Raw genomic sequence first — 27,210 nt, 5'->3', positions numbered from 1 at the left:
TATATGCCATGAGGGGAAATAATGAAAACCAGATGAGCAGGCAGAGGAAAGCTGAAGCAAGCCTTTTGGTGATGAATGCTGTGGAGGAGGATGACTGTTTATAGAGTATATCCTGCTCCACTGTGACCATGCCGGCAGCAGTGCCCCGGCTAAGAAAAGGACTGTCCCAGTAGGATGTGTGGGTTGGAGCTTCCATCGTGACTCACTTGGTAGTCATGCATGTTTGCACTTGTATGGCCCCCAAAAAAACCCAAAGCTGCAGCTTGGGACCCGCCAAGCCTGACAACTCCAAATAGCATTACGTGGGTGTGTGGAGCAGCTAAATTTACTCTAAAACAAGTGCAAAGAAGGGGAGGAGGAGGAGGGGTGGTGGTTGTTACCATTTTTGCCATTGAATTACTTAATACTGACTCAGAATTCATGTCTTTTTTTTTCTCGATGGAGTGCTAGTCGTGTGACGAGTAAAATGTGACGCAGTTACGGAGCAGTTCACGTGGCAGGATGACTGAAAAGTGAAAGAAGCCATTCATGGGCCTTGAATGTTATTTTAGACACCTCAGCTGATTAGATCAGAGATTTAAGAGACGTGTTGCGGACTTAACAGAGCCAAGTTCTGAAAATGGTGGGAGTAGGATCTGTTGCCTTATTTGGCTTAGGCTGGAAAATATCAAGTAAACACTGTCTTCCTGTTCACCGCCTTCTGAATACAGTGTAGATCTTTTCCATCCCCCTCATCCATAGTGAGGAACGATAATGAAACCTGAAAAAAAAAGAGGCCTCCTATTGTATGTTATCATCTAAGGGCCAGGAGCAAACAGGGCTCAAATTGCAGCTGTGAAAGGTAACAGGAAATTGACAAATCGCTAATCCTAACTACTCAGAGCAACAAAAGGTACATTCCACCAAGAAAAGCCCGGTGAGTACTCACCACCAACTTGAAGGGATGTTTTGTGTTTTGTTTTTTCATGTAAACTTATGATTAAAATAAGACTGTATGCTAGTGAGTTTACTATTACTTTTCTCGTCTTTAAAGCGCTTAAATAATTATTCCTTAAAAGTGCCAGAGCTTTAACAGTGGGTTCTAGTTTACTTTAGCTGAAGACGTTTTAAATAATCCAAAGATCCGAGGCCTGCTGCAAACAGCAACCAAGGCCACTGCGATCACTTGTAGCTGATAATAGACACGGTTGTGTTGTTTTGTCGCCAGCGCTGCAGCTCTCCAAATTTAAACTGCTGTATATTTTTTCCTTTGTCCAAGAGAATTTCCTGTTCACCTTTTGTGTTTCCCCAGCTGCTGGTATTTGTGGCTGACCAACCAACTCTCAAAGTGATGATCTCATCTCTTGGGGGCCCGGAGGTGGAGAAGTGCGCGGGTGTCAGTGGTGGGGGTGGAGGGGTTCAGTGGACTTCCCACGTGATAAATTCACTGACAAAAAGAGCTGGCCAAATGGGGGACTGCGGGTCACAGTGGGGGCTGGATTGGCCCCTGTCATTGCCTTTAGTGCAGGAACCATGCCATAAAAGCCCAGCATTGATAGCCCCGGTTTATTATCTTTGAACAGGTGGCCCCGGCTACTCGTAATGACCGCTCTCATATCTGATGGCACACACTCTTGGGTTTGCAGCGCGGAGACCATTTGGGAGTTTGGGAACATCCCGATCTGGCTGCGTTAAAGCCCAGGGAATAAACTACAGTACATAGTTTTGTGGTGACTTGTTGGCGGGTGAGACGAGAGGGGGGTTTAGAGGGAGAGCTACTTCCTGTGAGCATAACTCACTCTGAAAACGTGGAGACTCTGTTGATGCTAGCAGCTTCGGGGCTAATCATGTCAATGACCTGTATTGTTTAGCTTTCAAGGTTACCGAGGAGAATCGCAGCAAAGAAGCCCTCCAAGAATGTAAACAGTCACATTTTGAGCTACAAGCTGTTTCTACTTGTAGCTTTAAAAAAAAAAACAGGAATTCCACACCCAGCGTGAACACACACACACACACACACACATGCATACACACATGGAACAGTGATTTGCTGTTCACCACTGAACTCCCAACTTAAGAAACAGACCCACATTCCCTTAAAAATCAGCCAGCGGCCATCCATCAGATTTAGTTACTGCTTCTCAGCAGGGCAATCAAGACACCAGACAGTGCTATTTTTTCATTAATTAATATATTTTCTGCGTTAAAGTTAACATAGTTTTCTTTTGTGCCACCCTTTAATTTTTCAGTAAGTATTTGATATTTTGTTATATTCAGACATGAGTAAATTTAAGACTGTCTCTTGCAATAAATATCATAAAATAATAGAGCTTCACATAATAAATATTTTTTTAACAAAAAAAATGTTTAACAGACATTTTTTTTCTTTTAAAAAATAGCCAGAATTCCTCTTATGGATTTTTGAACATACAATTTACACAAGATAAAAGGAAAACAAAAAACATCGGAGAATATGCCACAGAATGTGTATGAAAGGTTCAGATGGGTGGAAGGAGAGAAACATATCCAAGTGGAGAATACTATGAGATGGATGTGCTTTCGTTAATGCAAAATGAGCATAGAAACCACGGTTTTAGTGTGGTAGCAACCAATAAACTCAAACATACCTGCTTGCTATGAATACCAGGTAACAGCTACATAATTGCCCTATAGTAGATCGTCCTTCACAGATTTGGTGAGAGGCAGATCCCACCGGGCACACAGACCCGGAGGAAAGTGCCTACCTAAAACGGAAGAAAAACTTTTCATATATATATAAAAAAATAGTGTTAATGAGGAGCTGAGGATAGACATAGAAACAGTTAAGGCAAACACTGGTCTGTAAAAACATGGTCCTGATCCAGAGAAAATAAAACTAAAAATAATCGAGTGGTTTTCGTTACTCCTTTGCTTAGCTCCTTAGGGTTCTGCAGCGAGGAGGGGAGGTGGGTGGGAGGTGCTCAGAATGTCTGATAAACATTAATTTGTGACTATCATTATCATTGTCATCATAAGATCCGTTTCTAGAGTCTCCTGTGCACAGGCAATCACTGAGACCTTGGGAAGCGATCAGGAAGGCTTTTCCTGGGTCTGTGGGGCCCAGCTCTCCAGTTTACAATACACAGTGTTGGAGTTCTTGCAGCGACAGCCAGGTCTCTTAACCCGGTCATAGCAACCCTGGCATGCCTTCAGACACCCCTTGACAGGTGGGTAGCATAGCAGACAGGGGAAGAGTACCGACATTAATCCCATGCACAGGAAGCGAGAGCAGCAGTGGGAACGTGACAGTGAACAGGGGTGGTCAGCACATGAATCCCCCTCATCGTCATTGGAGCAGTGGTAGAAGATGCCCTTAACAAGGCACATACACGTGCCGTGCTCCAGTGCACTCTCAGCAGAGCAGAGGCACTGGCCGTTACACGCCAGACATGAAGGCAGGCTCCTGGGTGCTGTGCAGTCGGTGCACTTGCACTTCCCACAGCGCTCGCAGATGAACTGGTGCCCAGCAGCAGCCACCACCTCGTTGCCAGAGCCAGAAAAGTCTGATTTCCCTTTGCCCTGGGGCTTGAGTGGAGCCTCTAGTGGAGGCTGGTAAAATTGAGGTCCCTGCTGGGGCTGTAAAAGGGCCTTGGGCTTCGGCTGAGTCCGAACAGGCCGATCCACTCGGTGGTGATGCTGTAAGCTAATGCCAGGTCTGGTGGGGGGTGAGCGTGCCAAGAGTCCCTGCTCAGAGGAGGCACTGCTGTTGCTCCCTGAGCTGGCGGCGCTTCCTGTGCTAGTAGAGCGGCTGAGCCCTGGTGCCCGAGGCCCACCATACTGCTGTCCCCCAACCAACACACTGCCCCCAGCATGATGGTGGTGACCTGATGGCCGGTGCTCATAATTGTTGTTCACATTGACGAGGATGACCTCGTGAGTCCTCTCCTGCTTTTCATGGGGTCTGGAGACCATCCGGGGTGCAGGGGGCCTCCGAACCACTGAGGGTCCCTCAGTGTACTCGTTGCTAGAGCGGATGGCCTTGATTTGTTCCAGAGAGAAAATGCCGGCATGCTGGAACTCCCGCTCGTAATCCGACCTCTGCCGACTCTCTAGGGAAGGCTGCTGGATCACCACTAATGAACCGCCAGGGCCATGTTGACTTTGGAGCTCCATCTGGGGGAATCACCACTTCCGACATTCACCGTGGACATGCATCGGAAAACCTGCCAGAGGGAGGGGGGGAGAGACAAGGAAGAGGCAGGAGATATGATCAGAAACAGTCAAGCAAAAAATAAAAATCCTTGTTCTAGGAAACACAGTCCTGATGGAAGAGGGGTTAACACAATCCCAAGTGTTTTTGGATTCAGAAATAATACTAATAAAAATCTAATACTAATATATCATTACAATCATTCTTGACCCATACCATAGCAGTTATTGCACAGCTATAACATAAGATGCTGAACAGTGATTATAAATTAATGACAAATAAGTAATCTGTGCAGGCTAGTTTAATATTTGCAGGTGTCTTTATAGTTAATCCAGACCAACTGTTTTCACCCTGTCAACATGACAATATGTCACTTTTGATCCCGTTAAGTGAGGCAACCCGGGAAAAAGTTGACTATTAACAAGACTTTTTGTACCTTCCTCCCCAACAGGCACACATCTAAACTTCAGCAGGCCCTACAAATACTTCCCCTGCTCATTTACATTTGTATGACTAGTTAACATTTAAATGCACCGCGGCGACGAAACGAGGACACGATCCAAGGGAACTAAATGAGCTGCCTCACTTAGTATTCTATTACTACATCAAAAAGGATTTCAGGGAAACGGGGACAAAAGTAGAGCTAGAAAACTAAGGTCAGATCAAGTTCCGACAAAATATAGACGGCAGTTAAAAAACGCTCGAAAATCGTCAGATTAAAACCTTATTTCAGTGCCGAGAAGCCCCCAATTTTTGAAGTCAATATGAACACACACACATATTATACATACATATATATATATATATATATATATATATATATATATATATATATATATATATATATATATATATATATATTTGTATTTATAGGAATACGATTAGGAATTTGAACTTGAGTCTTTGGGGATGTTATTAAGCACAGCCGACCTGCAGGAGGCCGAAACTTACAGTTTACAAAAACATAAAGCCTAGGTGTCCCGTGAAGGGCTCCTTAAAACTATCAACGATTAAATAAAAATAAAAACTACTACAATCAAAGCAGAAAGATCGATTTTGCGGCTTTGCACATAAACAAACTCACGTTTCAACTATATTAAAAATATTTATCTATACATTTAATAGTCTATCCGTCAAATGGCGCACTTTAAATAGGATCATATGCACAGAACACGCTCACATGAGAAGGCGTTGTTTGCAGTAATAAAAACAGGATCTTATAAAAACCAGAGCCGGAGATCAAGAGACATTACAGGACGCGTCCGAATAGACGGGCAAAACTTATGAATGAAAACAACCGCCATGGGGGAGGGGTGTTTGTTACAGCACAGCCTCGGAACAACACTGGCGTGGAAATCCATCAACTTCACCAAGTAGTCGCGATCAGTTCAACCCACAGCGGATTCTTTATTTCATGGCGAACACATGGAAAATAAGACGAAAAGTCTTTGCGCACAGCAAAACATTTGGACTTTATTGCTGCAGCGGCGCTTTCTAGGTAGCTACGTGCCCTACTATCGGGCAACAAATGCCCTAAAACCAAAGCAAAATGCGCAAAATAAGCGTAAAATCACTAAGAAGATGCATACCTATATGCAAGCATCCATAGCGTCGAATCCATCAACCAAATAATCTACCAAAACTCCATCCAAACGGAAGGGGCAATGTCCAGCTGTAGATTATGAGGTCTAATGCATAACATTCAGTCTGTTAATCCAAGTGCGAATGTATCCCTTTGCGTTATTCCCTTTTTATTTATTTTTTTCGGTTAAGTCGTACTGAAAAGTTCAGCGTGTGTTACGCGTGCATCTGTCCCAAGATAAAGTAAATCCACGGCGGAGCTCTGATGAAGAAGGCTGAGAGGAAAAAATAAATAAATAAACACGCGCGAGCTTATATCCAAAAGTTGCTCCTCCTCGCGTATCTGCTGAGAATTGTATTTGAGTTCTGGCTGTTAGTTATTGTTGCGGGAAATCTGCGCTCTTATGCAAAAGCGTCGTTATGTTGCAGACAGCGGTGCGCTCTCTTCTGCTCTGCGGGCCTGTTCAGCACTGATGAATGGGGGCTCAGGGCTTAGTGTTTGCTCGACAATCCAACTCCCATTGGCCAGCCACTCCGCTGAAAAAGGATACATCGCATCCGTTCTTGATTCATTGGGCAGATGTGGAAGGCCGGGCGATAGAGATGTGTGCACTGGTTAAGGTGGAACGGCTTTTTAAAAACGCAAACGTTGACTCAACGAGGGGGTTAGGGGAAGAAAAAAAAATACTAGTTTCCGTTCTTGTGGGTTATGATTAATGGTGTGAATGAGGGTGATGTGACTAATAGTGACGTATTAAACGCCGTATTTATTTATAACATTGCTGAGTTGTCATTATTGGTACCATACACACGCATCAAAAACAGGAAAGAAAACCACTTTACGTAGATTCAGAATTTCTGATTTATTTATTTATTTTTTGCCCATGTTTCAAAAAATGTGCACCCAAATAGCACGATGGTCCTTATAAGCTGAAAAATAAACCGCATATTGTTTCAAAAGGGGCATTTGATATATTTGTACTGGGCACAAAAAATATTTTTATAGGATTTTAGAGGAAAATATGAGTAAGATTAACGACAACAACATCAAAGTTAATTATTATAGGGTTTGGATGAGAAATATAAGTTTAATAAACATGGTTATATTAGGTTAAATCTTGTACATGTCAAGGAACCTCATACGACTAGAGAAAAGTTTGTTATAGAAATAAGAAAGAATCATATATTGAGTAAAATAGCTCCTAAACTGCAGTTTCATCATGTCTGTGCTCTGTAGCTACCTGTTCACTGCTGTGAAATAGGGATCCATACACATCTAACTCATTAGTCTCTGTGAATTAAATACAGACTCGAGCCCAACCAGTTTCTGCCCACACAGCTGTGTCATTGTACAGACAACTCACAGAGGAAGCATCAACAGGATGTCCTCTGTCCTCTGTGGAATGTTCCCATTACGCACTAACTCGTGTCATCAGAGGAAACACAACGTGTGGCAATGAATGTTCAGTTTGTACGATTCTCTGATATGAAATCACTATCAGAGGAGTTCTGTGTTGATTTCTGTTTGGGTGGGGTGGGGGTTTGCGGGGCAGTGTGCGCTGTAGCTTCAGACCACCTTAAGAAAAAAGCTGCCCTGCAGCCAGGGGGGAAAGGCTCCCCTCCTCACTCCTGCCACCCCCCTCTTCTCTGTTCCTGACTGTCTGGTTTGATTGGTGTCGCGGATGCGCTACATCCGGATCCATGAGAAAAGGAAGTTCAATACAAAGTCAATTTATCCTATTCAAATGGAAAAATCAATAGATGAATGACCCCCAGTGCCATTTCGGGTCAGCAAATGTTTAAAAAAAGAATCGAACAAAAAGACCTGCGGAGTGTAAAAGTGACTCCGCGGTGCAATAATAACTTAGAGGTTGTTTGTTTTTTTCAGGCCCGATGTAAAAATGTAGCTTCTTGATGATAAAGAAAGCCCTGGTAGACCGACAGATGGCCGCCTGGATCCCTGCTCTCAGTGGTCTGAAGTGCGGACGGAAATCTCACGATTACAGCAATTAGTTGATTTTCCATGGGTAGATGTGATGAATATACCAGCCCCGGCTGTTTTTTCTCCCCGTGGATGCGGAGCAGCGGTTCACCAAACTCGGGGTTTAGGAACCATCAGGGGTCCTTGTCTAATGCTGCTATTTAATTCCATAGATGTCCATGTGCCTGTGGAATATTCTGATTAGAGGGCTCACACTGCCCACCAAATGTATAATCAGTTAGACAACGTTTTTACCAATTTAGATTTTATTGCAGCTTTACCCAACATGTCCTGAAAACGCAGAAAAACCTGCGATTTGACTGGAGGAGTTATTCAAAATCCAGAAGAGCCACAACTCATAAATTACACAAAGTGGCCCTGGAAACATGTAGGACGGACAGATTTATAGGTGAATGTTAAGCTACAACAAACCAGAGCATAGGAGGTATTTAAATCCAATCAGATCTATAAGACTGCACTGCTTTAACGTGATTTGGGACGTGTTAGTTTACGGGTTTTCTCAGCACGCTGATACTGCTGTAAATTCACGGCTGGACGTCTTTAACAGTGCAAACTACCACACTGGCTCACCACTGTTATATGGGATTAAAATAAGGCAACCAAAGACAATAAGCGGATCGATGACAGTATGAATACATTATCATTTTTATTTGATCAAACATGACAGCACACCATATCCTTCAAAGTCAAAAAATAAAGCAATAGTGTCAATGCTGCAATAAAAACAGAGTCTTATTTTAAAGTCAGCGATTTACAACTGATGAGATTCTTTGGCCTAATGTTGTGGTTTGAAAACATTTAACACTGTGTAATGAAGCAGACTGGTACAGTTAACACATATACACAACTCTAAACTAATAAAAATAAGAAAATCCTAATTTTGACTTTTTCCATAGCTGTGTGGTCAGAAGAAACACAGGCCACTGTGTTGCTGCTGATAGCTGATATACGACTGGATGACAGAGTCAGGGATTCGGGGCTTCACAGTGTTCAGGGCACTTTCAAAGTGTCTGGCTTCGATGTGCCGAGCTTTGATGTCCTCTTGCAGGGCCAGGAGGGCAGCCTCTCTACATACTGCAGTTATCTGGGACAGGAAACAGACACAGTCAGGAAACAGACACAGTTACAGTCAGCAGTCAGGCAAAGCACTCCATCCACTGAGCACTACTGAATCATATGAGGGGGCACATTTAGATGCTGATCGATGTCATGATAGACTAGTCATGTAGGTTGATGTGCTTCAGTAACAGAGCAGTAATTTAGTAAGAAAATCATACCTCATATCTTTTATGACATATAAAAGAAGAATCTGAGAGAGTGTTTAAGAAGAGTTTGAACAAAAACAAGATGAACACACTGTTTTTTGTTTCAAGTTTAGAGTTAATTTGCAAAACAACAATGAACCATGGTGAGTTAATTTCATAAAATGTGCTTCACTGCAGTTCCCTGGTGTAGTTTTCCTTCTCAGTGCTTGTCCAACTTTTCTGATCTGCCATGTCTAAAATATAAATACAGGCATTCTCCTGCAGCCTTGTTGCTACAGTACTGATGGAATTATGCAATGGCATGGAGGAGTGCTGCAGTCAGCGCAGGTGACCTTTGAGAGAGATTCTGCACACGCCAGAGGAGTGACTCACTTCCGAATTGGTGGCGATGGCTGATGAAGGCCAGGCACCTTTCCCAGCAGTGCCAGCCTCCTCCCTTTTGTTGAAGCATAGCTTTGTTCTCAGCCAGTGTGGCTTACACAACTCCCTCCAACTAGAAAAGCCTCGCAGGAAACTATTGCTGTACAACCACTGATAAGGTCTGGTGGGAGGTTAGTGGGACAGGTAGTCATGTGATCCTGGAGAGCTGTCTAATAATGAATGGTAAAACAAGGCATGTGTCCAGGGAAGAGACTGGCCACCCCCCTACAAGTACAGTATGATGCATGCTGGGTGGTATGCGAGTTGATTTTCTTTTTTTGTTTTTTAAACAATGTGCATTACTAAAAAATGGATAAAGGCATCGACTGACAGAGAAAATGCACTTACATGTAAGGATAAGGATACATTAAATCAGCTGATATCACCATGATGTATTTAGGACATGATCCTAGTAAGGTAGGCTTCAATATTTAGCAGAAAATACATTTTGAAACACATTTTTCAAAATGACAGTCATGGCGTTTTGCAAGGCATGAGAGTAAAATGAGGGGAGATAACTGTCTGAATGTGCTCTGGCCCTGCTAGCATGCATGGCTCAGGACAGGTGCTTTGCAGATGTCAGGATGTGAGGCCCATTTCCCCCCACATTCTGTTTCAACCCAATGAGCAACATGATTTAGGCAGAGTAAACACACGGGGCTGGGTTAATTTTGTATGAGGGCTTCCCATCATTCAAGTCGTTTAGGCCTGTCAGTAATAATGATGCAAAACAATGAGGCCATGTATCCCAGTTGCATGTTTACAAACGCGGCTGAGCGAGCGAGCAGGGAAGAGGGCAAAAGAGAGAGTGTGAGAAGATGCCACATGTTGAACAATGTGATTTAGTATTGTTTCCAAGCAACATCCATAAACAGGAACAGACAAACATGGCTGGACAATCAAACTGTAATTTCTTATTTACAGTGAAACTTGACTTTAAGGACATGTTAGCTTTCTTCTTCCTCAATCGCATGATTCAATGCTTAATAATTATTTGCTTGTTTACTTCCATAACACTCCTTAGGTTGATTAGGAAAAAGAAGAAGAAGAAGAAGAAGGGGGAGGAGGAAATATCGCTCCTCTGAAGTACACAACCGATACATGCACGCGCGTGCGCACACACACAGGCCCCTTACATTCATACTGGCTGGGTTTATGAGCTGTTCTGTGAAGGCGATCAACAAGCCAGTGTTTCCTGCTGTGTGTTTGCCTGTACAGGCCTTGAAAAAAAATTAAAGCCACAAAGGCAAACAGGGTGAGCGAAAGAGCCAGTTTGTTTGTAAACGTGAAGGCATTTCCAGGCCGGAGCCAAAAGTCCTGCACTGACTCCCCTCCAGGACTACCTTGATACCCCTAAACACCCCCAAAAAGCAACCTACCACCCCCTAAAGATGGGCCCCCTGTGCTACTGAGAGGGAAAAGAGGAGGGAGGCAAAATCTGCAAATGCACAGAAATGAGATGTGCGTAGGGGGGTTGGTGGCAAAGAGTGCTGACTTGTGGCAGGCCAAATAAATTATAGATCTCTCTTTTTCAATGCAGACTTTATTTTTCATTCCCTTCATAAATAATGTCAGCAATCACTTAAATATATGGAAAGGACTAGGCTGATGCATTGCAGTGGCTGCTCTCTGGTGATGTCTTCATGGTGGTGGCGTGTCGCCAGTCATAAAGGCAAAGCAAGCGAGAAAAAAAAAGTAATCATCAAGGACCTCTCAGTTTGAAGACGTGGTAAAACTTGCTGACTCAAAATGACCCAAAAAGTCTGAGTCAAAGAGGTTTGATGATGAAGCAAAAACTGTGTAAAGTAACAATTTGTACAGTAAGGTCCTTCATCTGCCTGCTGGGTTCAGGTTAAAGGCAGCAGAAAAGTGTACTGTAACGAAGACCATAGTTGACAGTATCCATCTATATTCATGTATTCATACATGAATTATTAGCAATTGAAGAAGAATCAACTCAGGACATTCGCCAAAGTTGGCCTGTTTTTCAGATCTGGCAATTTAGGACAGGAACCAGCAACTCTTGAGCTACAAGTGGCTCTTTTTCCTCATTCTTTATTGGCTCCCTCTGAGTTTGCCAAAAACTGATCATGAATACAAAAATAAACAACGGTTATTTTTAAAGATTTGCTCGTTTTCAGCAGCAAGGCTTGATCAGTGGCTTGACTCTAGTCAGAATTAAAGTGAAACTTTATTATCAAAGTAAGCTACTTTCAGTTAGATTCATTTGTACTGCCAAAGACAGTCAGAATGTATTAAATGTAACAAAAACAGAGCAATAATGCAATAAAAATAACCAGTTAAATATCAAATACTCACATAGCCCACTGCAGAACAGTCACATCGGGTAAAAGATTTTAAATCACACATATTAATAATGTTGATAGACTAATCTATACTTTATAGTCACATTCATTAGCAGCTCCCTACAGATTTCCTGGAGCACAAATTACTCAAAAATGACTCTTCTGGTGGTAAACATTTCCTGAATTTTCCAGAGAATTACTTTCACTGTTCTTGCAAGAGGCTAATCTGGTATCACATGAACTTGCTATGTAGGTGCCTGCAGGGTAGGGTAATAGCGAGTGTTTAACATCTGAGCAAAATATGCTGTCCATTTGTATTCCTACATCCAGCCCCACCAACCAGGGTCAAGGAAAGTACCAGACACATTACCTACGTGAAAGCCGTTTTAAAACCAAGCTTTATGAATCTGTTCAAGAGTGTTAGGCTGCTATGCACAAACAGGAGGAAATGGAAATTTGTAAGGATGAAAGAACATGGAAAAATGGACAATAAAAATAAAATGTAAAAAAAAAAAGAAGTATAATTGAAGATGGACACGTTAGACTTTAGCCAAGCTGGAAAACCTATGCTTGAAATCCCATCTGTATCCATGTCGCCACCATTGAAAATGTGCCGAATCCTTAAAACAGTCATTCCGCCTTAATAAAATGTCAGCTGTGCCTCTTTGACTGTAGAGCTTTAACATGGGTCGCTGGAAAAGTGATAGTCAATTGCAGCTCCTGCCACATCCTTGTTTCCACATATTCCTCTAATGACAAGTTTCCTCTCGTGGTTCTAAGACCTCTTTAAAAACCCAAAGGTCACATGCTTCAACCTACAAACATTTATTTCTCAACACTACAATGTATGCAAGGACTGATAGTAGGTTTACTGAAAAGATGAGAGAATTTATCGTGATTTCTCAGAACTACTGTAAATTGCATGGCAAATTCAGTGATGAGAGTAGCGAGACAGAGAGGGTCAGGCTCCCATAATGACATGCTTTGTGGAGGCTGGCAGGCACATTTACTTCCACAGGCCTGTCGGTCATCTGATGCTGACAGGAAAAGTAATTTAGATCTTCTTTTGATCTTTAATTGAACATTTACGTCTTCAAAGAAAGAAAGAAAGTCAAAATGTGATTCAGGGTCAAAAACACTAAAAGTTTGATTTAATGTGGAACGTGAAAAATGTTCAAAACTTACACTCAGAAATTTATTACAAACATCATCTTAGAGGGGGCACATATCTGCAGACTGGAAAAATTATTCTTGAAAGAGCAGAAATAAACACATAGTTTGTTTTTCTTACTAAAAGTTCAAAAATGACATACTGCACTTAAAAATGTAAGAAAGATGAACACTATTGTCCACAGTACTGAAAGGTGGCCTATAATGCTCATTTCTAGCTCTCTCTATATTTTTTCATTTTTGGTCTCTAGTAGAATTATTTTTCATTATTCATGTAGGCCATGCAGAATATGAGGATCCATGACTAACTATAAGGGAAAGCACAACAGTTCTACTTTACATATACAAATAGAAAAAAGTGGGAGTAAGTACATTTGCAAGACAACTTATGTGAAACCACCCACTCTCCTTCGCTAATGATTCAGATTTTTCTTATAGCTGTGAGAGCTTTGTGGCTGATAGAAAATGAAAAGCCTATTTATTAGTTATTCATTTACATATTTTATACATGTTTCTTTATTATTAGTTAATATCTTTATTTTTCAAAATAGAGAGTATAGGAAAAAATTACTACAGGAAGAAATTGTAATAAATTTTGATTCAGTCTTGCGTTGTGACAGATAAAGCCAGAGGATTTTAGCCAGTGAAGCCATCTTAATGGGGTTACCAAATGAGGATGGGCACTTCCAGGGCTTACTTTTGCTCAAGGCTGCTAGCCGCCTCTGGCCTCCTTGTGCGCTCAGTCATTAGGGTACCACAACATGAAACCCTGGATACAACAGCAGCCTTTATGCCCCACTGGTCACTGTACTCCACCTCCATTCCTAGCCACAACTACACCCTATATCATGCCGTTTCAGTGCACACTTTTAAAACATTGGATATATATATTGTATGTTGAGTGATATACTACAGCACATCCAGCACTGTATGTGAGGTCTTGTTGTCCTTGTAAGACAACGCAAAACTTTATTGACTTGCGAGAGGAAATTAAGCCGTTATAGCGGCAAATGGTAACAAGATACAGCAAAGAATAACAGAGTATAAATAAGAACACGGCAAAGCTCAGGTTAAACAAACACACCCGACACTTTTTAGCACTAGAACATGGCAGGAAACGCATATAAGTGGAATAAAAAAGTTATTTGAATATCAACATTTCCATGGAGATGGAAAACAGTAACCGTAATAATCAAAGCATACTGTGGTCATGGAATAACTGGAAGTGAGACAGCACACAGATGGACGATACCGAAAAATTGAAGCGGTAAAATAAAGTTAAAGCTTACACTGTTTAGACACTGTGGAAAAAGTGACTGCATGTCTATTGACACCTACGTGTCTAAGGAGCGCTATGAGCAGTGTACGGTGACTACACTGTACAGGTGCAATGTAAAGAAGAATACAAACCTCGTACAAAAAGTACAAAAAGATGTAAATTTGAATCTGAATGCTTAACATTCGAGTATGCGCACACCACAAATGCACTGTACACATACACATCCAAACATGCAAACGCCTACAAAACCACCAAAGCACACTGTGACATATATTCTACACGTACACAGCCAAAAAAAAAAATCGGTAGTTTTCTCTGCAGTATTTCCCTGGTGGGGGTAAGAGGGGGGCGCGTGCCATGAGACAACCTGTTCAGCACGACAAAAATAAACCCTTCTCGAGGTGGAGGAGAGGGGGAAAAAAAGCTTGTGACTGCTGGCAGCACATACCAGCGTTCTCAGGTCAAATCTGTCTGGTGTACTTTTCGCTTCCTACTTCAACAAAAGCGCTCAGTGAGTGTATCAGACGGCCTTAATGAAGGGCTTGTTAGCCGGGCTACCGGCAGCAGATCCACTAGACCCGGAGTGTGTGTTTACTATCAATCGCCTTGTGTCTACAGCGGGCTACATCCAGTCCTCCCCCCCTCCTCTCTCCTGCCTCACCCGCCCGCCCTCCCTCACACACAAACGGCCACATTTACAGGAGCGAGCCCCGACAACTCCCCCTCCACCCCGCCTGCCACAAAACCTCTCCTCCATCACTCCACAAGTCCTGCACACATACACTGCAGTGCAGAGAGGTGCGGGCACACACTCTCTCTGAACACATTGCACTTTCCTGCACTGTGCAGGCATGTGAGCACACATATGCAACACACAGATAAGGTTTATGAGGTCAATATCGAAAAACGTACCCCCCAAAAAAGAAAAGCTACACATGCGTCCTCACATGCATGTTTAGACAGAAATGCATGTGCACATACACATACATGTATCCAGTACCTATACATATAGGTATTAACTTCATGCAAAGACCTACATTCTTGGTTACATAGTGTTTCGTAGAGCAAACATTTGCATGTTTGCTTAACAAACTGTTAAACGCTCATTTAACCTTCAGAAGTTGCAGCTAGAAGAAGCAGCTTATTCTTTTATCTTCATGACTTACTTATCAGTCATAACTGTAAAACAAGAATGCACAACATGCTACAAGTTATTCTTATTCTTAATAATCAATCCTATCGATAGGTTTGACTAATATTAGGACTGGTGCAGAGCTGTCATACCTGATCAACATTTTATAATTTTTTTTCTAAGTGAATACAAACAAATAGGGGGCAGTGATTATAATTAATGTATCTTTAGTTTTCTGCATTAATCAACTGCTCAATAAGATATCAGAAAAATAACAGCATTTGTTCATAAAAATTTCCCATGTTGATGTTTTTAGGCCCAAGTTGACATCCTGCGATATCAGTGTTGACTGCAGATTTTTGTGCTGTAACACAAGACAAAGGGAGTGGGGAGTAACTTACCTTGAAAATATACCCAATCTATAATTAAATATGAACAAAAAAGGAAGAAAAAAAAATGTATAACTGGAGTTTAACTGAACTCATAAAACTTTGTTCACTCAGGAAGAAAACTAAATTAAACTTAGGCTCAAAGAGGAGCTCTTATTCAAAATAATCACCCCTAGCCCCACCACAGTATCATCCCCAACCCCTTTACTGGAAAAAAAAAAAGGGGGGGGGGGGTTTCTGCATCCAATTTTCTTGGAGGAAATTAAATAATACATAAATCAAACGACGTTGGGGGTGCAGAGCCCAAACTCTTAACCAGAAATAAAACATTTCATCCTCCAAAGAAGCAAAGAGGAAGTGTCTGCAGTGACATGCTTCTGCCAAGAGAAACAAGGCCTGACCACAACTCCATGTGAAACCTATTTAAGATTACAAGGCGAGAGTGAGAGAGGAGGTTAAAGAGAGGGAGGTGAGGTTAAGCATGGAAGGAGGAGAGTCACGTGGGGAAAAGGGAGGGGATGGGGGGATGGAAACATGGCACATGATCATAAATAACAGAGCGGAGGTGTGTGAGCTGTGGATGAACGTGCACATGCTTGTGCTCTCAGCAGAGGAATTTAGATTCCATAGAAAACTCCGATGATGAAATTGAACTCGTGCGGGCTTTCCTCGCCATATGTTACGGCTGAGACAACAGACATCAAGGAAGATATTACATATGTATTCCAGCAGGCAATCAACTCCAATTTTATGCTTTAAAATCTTGGTGTTTGTAAAGTATTAACATTTTTAGCCTAAAATCTGAATAATGCCACGATGTTCACACTGTGTGGAAGACAGAGTTGAACGTGGGACACTGTACTTCAGACTCTGGGTGGCACTTTTCAAATGTAGAGCCATCATTGTTTCCCTCTAGAGAAAGTCTGCAAAGTGTGTGCTTAATTCATTTTTTTAAAAGTTGTATTTTACTGCATATATTTTATTTGATTTTATTGCACCACTGCCTTCATTTCACTCCCTGTTCCTGTGTAGCCAGTCAAGACAATTCTAAATGTCTGATTTCTGACATGGTCAGACTTCTCCCCAGTATTGAACTTTACGTTATAGCTTATACTCCTTGGACCTGTAAGTGTAAGCCAACTAACCGCCACGGTGACAGGTTATGACTATTAAAGAGAGAGTAATGTAGTGTAAATAAAAGTAGAGCAAATAAATTGAACAGATCAGTGGGGAAAAGTAGTTGCAACATGCCTTTCTTTCTTTCTTTTTATAAATTGTTGATTGCTGTAGTGTATATAACACAGCCTGTAACATAGCCTTGAAATTAAAGAAGGATTAAATATATACCAGTACTCAAACTGATATTATGTTATTATTTATATGACAAATGAGATTATATTTTTTTTCTTGCTCTTTTGTACAGATTACAGATTAGTCCCGCTACCTCTGCTTGTTATCATATAGTGAAAATCGGATAGAGTGAAAGCTCTAATAGTCACTCGGTATTCACTATGCAAATAAAGAAACATTTTCTGAACACGTAGGAAATGTTTGTCATGAAAGTGGTGGTTTTTCCTCTGTTAGATGACTCACTGATAATATTAAGAAACCTCCTACAAAATTTACCAAATAACTTGCAGCTCAGGCGTTTCAGTGTTATCATATTAAGCCATTGTCCACTCTATGTTTTGGAACGACCCATGTGGGATAGCACCTGTGTTGGGGCTACACCCTGTTAAGGTGTTGTACGTGTATGTGTGTGTGTGTGTGTGTGTGTGTGTGTAGGGTAGCGTTGCTGGGCCTCGCCTTTAAGGGCACATTTGTCCTCACCCCTTAATCAGATGAATGAAAGCTTCGCATTCTCTGTGGACTTGGGAAGGCAAGGATGGCATATTTACCAAACACGCCCACAGTGAAGTGACCTGGAGACAGCTGTGATTGGGTACGTCTGTGTATGTGTGCGTGTGCATGTGTGGTGTGTATGCATTTTGTAATGCCAAGGCAGGTGAAACTCCAGATGTGTCATATGAACATTTGTCTTTCCTATTTGCTTCATCTTTCACGAGATGCATATTACCTGCATATACACAGTGAATGTTCATGTTATAATAATTTGTTATAATATACAAATTTCCACATGTGGGACTAATAAAGGTTATCTAATCTTATCTTATTAGTGGTATTACAACACTATACACATACATTATATACAAGTTCTAAATTTTAAGTTGCACCAAAAAAGGATCCAAATATCCTGTAAAGCTTCTGAATGTGCTATTTAATATAACTACATTTGAAAATCATTACAATAAGTTAGACTGCAATTATTTAATTTCCAATAAATCTAGTTTTTAATTAAGGGACAGACTAAATAGGCTCTATAAGGGAGAGTTACCTGAGAAGCATAATATCCTGTCTCATGTTCATATACTAAATATGAAGTTACCGTGAGCAGCCGGCTAATTTAGTCTAGCATAGTGGGAGAAACCGCTAGCCTGGCTGTGTCCAAAGGCAACAAAATCTACCCACCACTGTAAAAATGACAAATACCTGTTTTACACAGGGTTAAGAGGCAGATTATTTCTTGGTCCTGATAATTTGCCAGACAACTGGACTCCAGAGAAAGAGAGTCTCCAGGAATTGAAACTGAATTAATGGTGTGTTCTTGTCACTGTCCATTTCCTTTTTGGCGTCCTCCTCTAGTTTTATTAGCTACTTTCAGGTAGGTAAGTGCACCCCTCTCCTCTCTTCTGTTTCTCCACAATTTGCCATCTTCCTCTTCACGTGTCTCCTCTCTGTCCCTTTCTATGTTCCTACTCTCTTGCTCAGTTTCTTTCTTTTTTGGCTTTTGCTACCCACGTTCTGTCTTCTTTCCTAGCCAAGGGAAACAGCATGTTGGGTACGCTTAAGGGCTTATATTTCCCAGAAAAATTCAATTGGTGCTCACCATGTACTCAGACATAAACCACAGTGAAGGCTTTATATATAAAATGTAAAATCAGGGGCCAATTGGAGCCATTTCTCTCGCTGTGACATCTGGCCTTTTGCAGGCCACAGAAGCTGGCTGGCAGTAGCAGCGAGGGAAATGTTTTCTTTTTTAACCTTTCTAAAAACAACATGTTCACAATGTCAAGAGGTAACAGGCTTGCTGGGAAGGAAGTGAAGTGAGGTGTTTCACAGTCATGGAATTGCAGGGGTGTGAATGGCTTTTTCCTCACAGCATTTGTTAAGCGCTTTCCATATCAACAAAGACTGCGTCTGAGTGACAGCGTGACTGTGTCGACGGTCGGTCAGTCACACAGAAAATAAAACGCAGACACATGAATGCAGTCAAGACAAGAAGTTAGAGCATATTTCGGCAAATACCTGCCAACTTCAGACCAAGTCAGACGCACTTTCCACAAAAGCTGACAAGTTTATTTGATGATTGAAGATCTTTTTTCTTTTTTTTCCATGGCTAATATCTGATTCATACATTGTGTAATGTCACTGTTATTCAAACAGCAACACGTTTTTGTTGATGCATTTTTTTTGCGCCTGTGTCCTTGGTGATAAAAATCTTTGCAACAACAAATACCAGGCCATAAATCAGACAGACAACACAGAGCCAGAGGAGGAACAGCCACAACCACAACAGGTGTTAAGAGGAAACCATTTGTCTTCCTGTGAGGGTGGTTTTACTATGTGTGTGTGTGCGTGTGTGTGTCTGTCACAATACAACAAGGCTGTACTTACAATCAATTTCTTTTTTTTTTGTTTTTAATAGTCGCATTGCAGCTACTGCAGATACTGCTCGCCTGCTCAGGTTTCTATTTTTAATGAATAATTTTAAAAAATCAAAACTACTTTTATATATTACAGAAAAAACAAATCACTGCTTCATCAAACTACATCATAATACACTCTGACTTAGTTGACTGGGGTGTGCAAATGTGCTTAGCTATCTTGTAAAGGGGAGTATTAAGCTTTGCAGGCTGCCGTTGATCTGCCTTATTTGTATGTCCCGCATTGGAACAGACTTGCTCTTGCCAGTGTGGAAGAAAAAAAAAAAACATTAAGAAAACAATTGCGCCAGTGAGTTTGAATGGATGTCAGCCAAGCGTCCCAGACACCTGGGCTTGGACCAAACAGCTCTCCCCCTGTTGGAGCGAAAAGACCCACCGCTATGGAGGTCGCAGCCGGTCAAAGGCATCTGTGGCTGAACACAAAGATATTCTGATACGGCTGAGCGCTGCAGCTTGAAGTTTTATTAAAATGCCTGAACAACCGTCCCCCAACACACCCCCTTTTTTGGACATGAATGTTACAGGGCTGTGAGATCAGCAGGAGGGCACCCAGCAGGGTGGTGCTGCCTATCACTTGTTGCCACCTCTACGTGATCTGCATCTAAATACTTTGAGCTGTGTCCTTACTGTGATCATGCTGAGAAGTCTTGATATTTAGCTTTTTCTCAGCTACTTGTCAACATCTGCCAAATGCTCATTACTGCGGTGTTTTTATATTCCACTTCACGGAGGTCACTTTTCAATCAAGCACCACGGGGAGGTCTGTGACATCCAATGTTAATAGAGTGCGAGCTGCGCACTCAGGGACTGTCATTACTCCTTTTAATGACTCAGTTCATTTCCTGTTTATTCAAAACACGTTGGAGAGAGAAAAACTTCAATACTGAGCATCTGTGGATTTTTCCAAGGAAAGAAGGCCTAAAAGCAAACTGAAATTTCCTATTTGCTCGGTTATTAGCAAAAAAACCCCATGTATTTTCAAATAAATTTAGTCAAAGGCTGCTCATGTTTTAGGTCCGTGGCCCTTTCTGCCTTCACTTGTCTGACGATGCAAAACAGTGACAATCTGCACTGAAGCTTCAGGGAGCCAAAGCTCTGTCATGGAACCCGTTTTTCTCGTCTGGTAATCACAATAGTTCAAGAGTTCATTGTGTTATCCATTTTCAGTTAAGGTGAGGGTTATTTAGCCCTAATCAATCATTCACTCAAGTCATGTATCAGACACATTTATGCAATTTGTTTTTTTTTAGCAGAAGCAGTTAAAACCAGCTTATTCCTACAACTAGCTGTGCAAAACACTGAATCCCCTTATCCCCTCCTTCCAAGCCATGATTAGCTAGATTGTCATTTCTACTGAGGAAACAGGCTGGGGAAACATACCTATAACTGAAAAAAGTTCCTGTGGGGTTATGTTAGGTGTTACCCTAAATACCACTTACACATCAAGACTAATATGACATCTTCCTAAAAGACGGAGGAGAAAATGTTGATTTAATAAAGAACATTCAGAGCTTTGAATGCCTTTCAGACCCCACGCTACTTTTATAATGCTGAGGTCCAGGCTCTGGGGCCAATCGATATATTATAGCGTTTGATTGTTTTTTTTAGTTTTCTGTCCAAGTTTTACTGCATTGTCCATCTGTTTGGGATCATAGTCATGCTGAAAAAAAGTTATTGCCATTCAGACGCCTAATGGTTTTGCATGGTGGATCAAAAGCTGACGGTACTTTTCTGTGTACCATATTTTTCGGACCATAAGGCACCGGATTATAGGCACACTGTCAATGAACATGTCTGTTTTCATACATAAGGCGCACCGGATTATAAGGCGCATTAAGCGAAACAAAACCGTCAGATAAGTCAATCTTTACTCAACTCGTTCTTCTTGCTTCCTGCACTTCCGTACCATTGATTTATTAACGTTGCATTCTCTCGCAGCTGCTCTATTCCTGCGTTGTTGCAGTATATTAATGACTAACCTCGTATTGTGGATGGATTATCTCAGTTGTTCTCCTGACTGAAGTTTGGTCTGTTTACAGCATCCTGCCATGTGACTGCATTTGTCCCTAACCATCGGGAGCCCTCACATTAACTTTTATTGAGTGAAAAAAAAATTAGCATTCATCCTCCAGCTTCACTGTGTTTATGTTACAATCAAGTAGCAAACATATACCAGCTAGTGGAACTTCGGTAACCCTACAAAAGTCAGCTGTTTAGTTTTCTGTTTTCATTTATGTTGGAAGTGATAGGTATATCATGTTTAGGTGGAAACCAGCTAGCTAACTTCCTCTCAGTGATGCCACAGTGTTTGTTTGACTTTGGGACCTGAACCAGACGGAGTTTTGGACCCAGATCACTCCGCGAGGCTCCTGACTATGGTAGCCATAATGCTACGACAATCCATCAAGCGGTGCAGCTTCGTAGCTTACCAAAGTTGTAATAAAACATTTTTTGACAGATTTTTCAGCGCTGTGTACGAATCATTTCGAGGTCAGTAAGCACAACCAGAATTCATACATAAGGTGCACCGGATTATAAGGCGCACTGTCGATTTTTGGGAAAATTAAAGGATTTTAAGTGCGCCCTATAGTGCGGAAAATATGATAAATCCATCAATTCTGGCAATCTCTCCAACACTACTGTCCGAAACCACAAACCATGACAGAGACTCCACCATGTTCTACAGACAGCTTTTTTAATGCTTGAATGATTCATATGTCAGCGTTAAGTGGTTGATCGGGGGAAAAAATCATAAAACAAAAAAACAAGAAAAAAACCTGAAATTTTTACTGTTTTTAAACAAATGCAAAGAAAGAAAAACAAAACAACTTTTGCCCTGATGGCAAACACTCATTTTGGAACAAACATTAAAGGAAGAAGAAAAACAGCTGTGAAATTTGATATGGCTTCTTTTTCTTCTTCTTTTAAATTAAGGTACAAACAAGGCCTGGAACTGACTTGGTACATCTGACAGGGTGCAATAAATCCCCGGGGTCTTTTCCTGTCAGGACTTGATCAGAAAAGGAAAAAAAAAATAACATCACACTGTTTTTCAGAAGCAAGTTAAGCCCTTCTTCTCCTTCACGACAACACTCCGATTACAGTATCAAATGCTGCTTCTGTTTGGAGGAGCGATGGCAGAGGTGAGGAGGGAAAGCCAGAAGCAATTTTCTAGGATGAGTGTGAGTTAGAAGTGTGTTGAGGGGTGTTGAGGGTGGAAAGTTTAGTGGGAAGCTGAGGGTTGTGAAACCAGATGTCACTCCAGGCAGGTAGGAAGACAGGTGATTTTAACAAGCTTCTACGGCTGAGCAGACAACTACTGTGACCTCTTGAGTGACCTCCACACCTCCTCCTCTCGAGATCCTGCCTCCTCCTCCTCTCAGACAAGTTTGAAATCCCAAGAATGTAATTAAAGTCAAAGCTTCAAGTAGTCATACTGCCATCACTGAGGACTGAATTGTACTGAATTCATCCATTTGTGCATTATTTCAAGTTCTATGCGAACCATATTTGATACGATAATATATATAGTAAAATATTCACTATAAAATTCCAGTTTTAGTGGCTTAATGACTGAAGAAGTTGGACAACAATCAGGTGACCTGTGAACTCTGAACCAGATGGATAAATCTGGGGTGAACATATACAAGAGTTCACCAGTCTGAAACATACTGGATACTTAAACATGTGTTTTTTTCCCTTTTAGTTAAATAAACCCCATCAACACCAACATTTATTTAAAGAATTACATTTTACTGATAGAAAATGTCTCAGCATGTCATCCATTCTTTTGAATGAAACTGAACTTTGTAAGGCCAGTGCTGCTGAAGAGTGAACCATTTTGGACTAGCATTCAGCCGTAACCAAAGCGCCATGATGACACTTCTATACGACCAGTAGACAGAGGGAGTGTGAGCTGAGCATGCACTCTAAGGAAGTGCGAACAGTCAGAAGGGAGAAAAAGCAGCGACAGTGTGTATGGAAACTAAAAGTGGACTCTGCTTAGTTGCCTCTAGCTTCAGTAATTATCTTGCTGTTGATTTATGAGGTTCCAATTTGTCCATTTTGGTCCCTGCCAGCATGAGCTCGATGCATTGCTGACCAGTGCTGTGGCTCACCAGGCTGCTTGCAGCATTGCCAGCAAGCATACCAGTCATTCAGTCACATGGAGACGGAAAGGTATTGCTACCCATAGAGTTGTAAAAGTTTGACCGGACTAGATGTGTGGTAGATTATTACAATACTGGCTGAAAAACATACAAAAATATGTTTTCCATATTTCCACTGATTTAATTTAATGTTTGAAAGCAACACAAACATATCTGCTGCTTTGTCATTGCTTTGTCTGAAAGTAAGAGTGTTTGGACTTTATGACGTGCCTGAAAAAAGTTCAGTAAGTTTTATGTTAAGCATGCGTTCAAGACATTTGTTCAAAAAAAAGTCAATTCTAATAATGTTTCTAACCATGTGCAAAAATGTCCTGCCTCATATAAACAAAAGGTTTTTTTTTAATGTTTATTTAAAGTTGGTTTTCTGTCAGGGGGGGGTTTATTCTTGTATGTTGAACAAATTGGCTAAAAATAAAAAAGTTAATAAATTGTAAACAAGAAGTGGTTGTGAGCGGTTGTGTCCTGGCTGATTACTCTCCCCCTCCCCACTTCTTTTTGACAGCAAAGGTCCTTGAGCTATCAACAACGCAGATGGATCGAGTTTACTGTAAACTGTGGTGGATGTTGCCATTCTGAAGCATTTTAGGATTTATGGAAGAATAGTATGCAGGTGAAAAATCTTTTTTTAAGAGTCCTTCAGCATAAAGGCTGTGTGACCTTTTTGCACAAATGTTTTATTAATGTTCCTGTTCATTTGGGGAGCTAGTCACGTTGTCAGCAATCAACATATGTGTATATATCCTTTACCTTTAGATGTGCTGTATTTCTTCACTGAAGCTTTGAAGCTTTTTCTTTCTAAACACACATCATCTACAGTGCTGTGATGTGTTATCTGTATCCTGTTTCCTCACAAACTTCCCCTCAGTGATCAGGGGAGTCTAAAGTTTCATTTAATTTAATATGATCTATAGGACAGGTACGTAAAATAAAATGCAATGGTACAACAATGGTGAGACTTGGTTTTTTCCACCTATGAACTCTTATCAGCTTGACTGTGGCATGCCTTTGAATTTTTGTGTGGTTTCAAGAACTCAGTGGCAAGTGACTGCAAACCTCCATTCCACAGATGAGACACTATACCAGAAACCCCGGTGTTAAACACAACACCTGATAGTAAGGGATTGGTTTCCTAACTGCATACCTCCTCCAGGTGTACGCCTGCTTTAGGCTGATTTTTAGGGTGGGGGCTGACAAGTTGGGAAGGAGGGTAGATGAGGAGTCTCTACTATAACCTCCCACTGCATATAGGGATGTCAAAAGTAAAAGACAGTTGAAAGAATAGTAAGGAAAGAGTGGGGTGAAAACAAAACAAAAAGGGCAGACTTGAACCCAGGCCCTAGCAACAGCCTTCAGCATATGGACCACCTGCTTAACCAGACTGCGTATTTGTGTGCTTGGTTAGTGAAATCATCTCAAGTCATATGCTGATAAACTTTTCATCCTAAAAAAATTAAGAAATGTTCTTTGTCCTGTGTAGGTGTGGTCAGCGGAGTTTTGATTGGCAGAATGAACACAAGCAATCGGCGCAAATGTATATTTGTTTTAAACTTCAGAGTGAAGTAAAAAATGGCCTCTTCAGCCAACTGTCTAAAAACAAAAGATAATCAGCATACATCAATTAAACAATGAGAAAAACAGCAGGCCTCACATCTGATAGGAGATGAAAACGTTTGGTCGTTTTTGCTTGTGAAATGACTCACTTCATAATATTTATCACTGCTCTACAATCCAGATCAAGGGTTGGGCAAAGCCTGAGGAGTCTTGGTTCATATGACATGTTGTCCAAGCGTAGTGGAAATCAAATGTTGTTTGCAAATGCTCCACATAGCGAAACTGACAGGCCGAATGAGATAATTGTTTAAATGTGGGGATAATAGAATCCATCCATCCGTTTTCTGCTTCTTATCAAAGTCCAGGTCACTGGGGCAACAGTCCCCGGACCTCCCTCTTCACAGCCACTTTCTCCAACTTGTCAGACAAGAGATGTGCTTTCTCCACCGTGTCCTGGGTCTGCTACAGGGTGTCCTCCCAGTCGGACAAAACTGAAACACCTTACCTAGGAAATGCCAGAACCATGTTTGATGTGGAGAAGCAGAACCCAGAGAACGAGAAAGGATGAAGCCCTTGGTCAAAGGCTGAGTTGAGACACCCTAATTTCTGCTACCCGTGTCTGTGATCTCAATCTTTTGGTCACTACCCACAGCTTGTGGCTTTAGATGAAGATGGGAACAATGATCGGATAGTAAACTGACTGCTTCACTTTTTAAAAAGCGCTTTATGAATATGTAATTGGGTGCTTGTATTAGAAAGTACTGAAATTGAGTAGAAAGAGTATAAGCACAGCTCCATTCACTGCAACAGACTGGTAAAACATCCAGATTACTGCAGACACTGCACCAATTCATCTGTCAATTTTCTACTTTTTCTTCTACCAGAAACTTGAACTCCACTTCACTTCCAGTTACTCATTCCCATCCCGTTGTAGACACACCACCCTTTTCAATCAGGGAACCATGGCCTCAGGATTGAAGAGCTATTTCTTGTCCCAGCCATTTCACACTTCACTGCAAACCACCTGATTGTAAGCTAGAGGTTGTTGCTCAATTAAGGCAACAGAAGCACATGATCCACAAAAGTCTGACACGAAATCCTCAGTCCACGAGACACACAATAAACTTATGAACAGAACTGGTGGCAAGGGGCAGCCCTGGCTGTGTTTAACACCCACTGGGAATGATAACCATGCTCTTACAGTGGCTGGAAAGTGATGACCAAACAATCCCAACTCCAATCACCATTCTGCTAAAGCAGGGATAACCGAGCACCTTTTAAGACAGTTTCTCCTGAAAGGCTTGTTTGCTCTTGTACGTGGTTGTTAATGGGTACTAGCAGTTTATGGTGTGAAGTGGGTGTTGTTTGAGCCATACACTGAAACCCTGAAGTTCTTAGACATTACCTGACTGAGATGCATTCAGAAAGAATGTCTGACTCAGTTGGTTTTGACATTAGCTGGTCTTTAATCTACCAGCTTTTTTGTGATGTTAGATTGTTTATGGCAAAGATGATTACACAGTGGATTTGTCCGTCTTTGACATGCACTTTCCAAAGTGCACAGTGGGTAACTGCGACGTCTAGACCTGATTCTCCATGAAGTCTCCTGTCTTGACTTCATGTGTGAAATGAGCTTTAGCATACTGGAAACTTCATTTGCATGCATCTCAAATTATAGCTAAAGAAAAATTGCACGTAATAACACACAGTGGTATTAAGTGACAAACATTTTATTTCCTATCACGTCTATAACTTTTCAAGCTGAATTAAAGCAAAGTTTTACAATTAAGATTAAGATCTATAAAGTGTATAAATTTGAAGGTCAAGAAAAAAACGGGGATTTTTAAAAAAATATATCAAAAACTAGATCTTGCATAGGAAACAGTTTATTTAGGCCAAATTGTGATGCACTGGTTTCACAATTTCTTAGAACTTGTGAGTTACTTGTGCCGTGGAGAACAGCAGCAATTTCTCTGCTCGAGACAATGTGAAT

General features: G+C 41.3%; 2 protein-coding genes across 2 annotated transcripts in view; both read right to left on the bottom strand.

Annotated features, from left to right (window-relative positions):
• Positions 1-2,151: 2,151 nt before the first annotated feature.
• Positions 2,152-6,367, bottom strand: spry1 (sprouty homolog 1, antagonist of FGF signaling (Drosophila)). Its single transcript, XM_040010376.1, has 2 exons — positions 5,758-6,367; positions 2,152-4,181 (listed from the first exon to the last, which is right to left on the bottom strand). The coding sequence occupies exon 2, from the start codon at positions 4,129-4,131 to the stop codon at positions 3,049-3,051; it is 1,083 nt and encodes a 360-aa protein (XP_039866310.1). The 5' UTR covers positions 4,132-4,181; positions 5,758-6,367; the 3' UTR covers positions 2,152-3,048.
• A 2,005-nt stretch (positions 6,368-8,372) lies between these two features.
• Positions 8,373-27,210, bottom strand: part of spata5 (spermatogenesis associated 5) — a 107,431-nt gene continuing 88,593 nt past the window's right edge. The window contains exon 17 of the mRNA XM_040010440.1: positions 8,373-8,835. Coding sequence (XP_039866374.1) covers positions 8,656-8,835 — 180 coding nt within the window. The 3' untranslated portion in view covers positions 8,373-8,655. The remainder of the gene's footprint in view (positions 8,836-27,210) is intronic.

This window comes from Simochromis diagramma, unplaced genomic scaffold (assembly GCF_900408965.1).
Source record: "Simochromis diagramma unplaced genomic scaffold, fSimDia1.1 OVJJ01000585.1, whole genome shotgun sequence".
In the NCBI taxonomy this organism is placed as follows: Eukaryota; Metazoa; Chordata; class Actinopteri; order Cichliformes; family Cichlidae; genus Simochromis; species Simochromis diagramma.
The sequence above is the reverse complement of the archived record's forward strand: the minus strand, read 5'-3'. Positions and strand labels throughout refer to the sequence as shown.

Excerpts from the sequence above, each read along its gene's own strand:
- spry1 (XM_040010376.1), bottom strand. The coding sequence starts at position 4,131 with ATGGAGCTCCAAAGTCAACATGGCCCTGGCGGTTCATTAGTGGTGATC.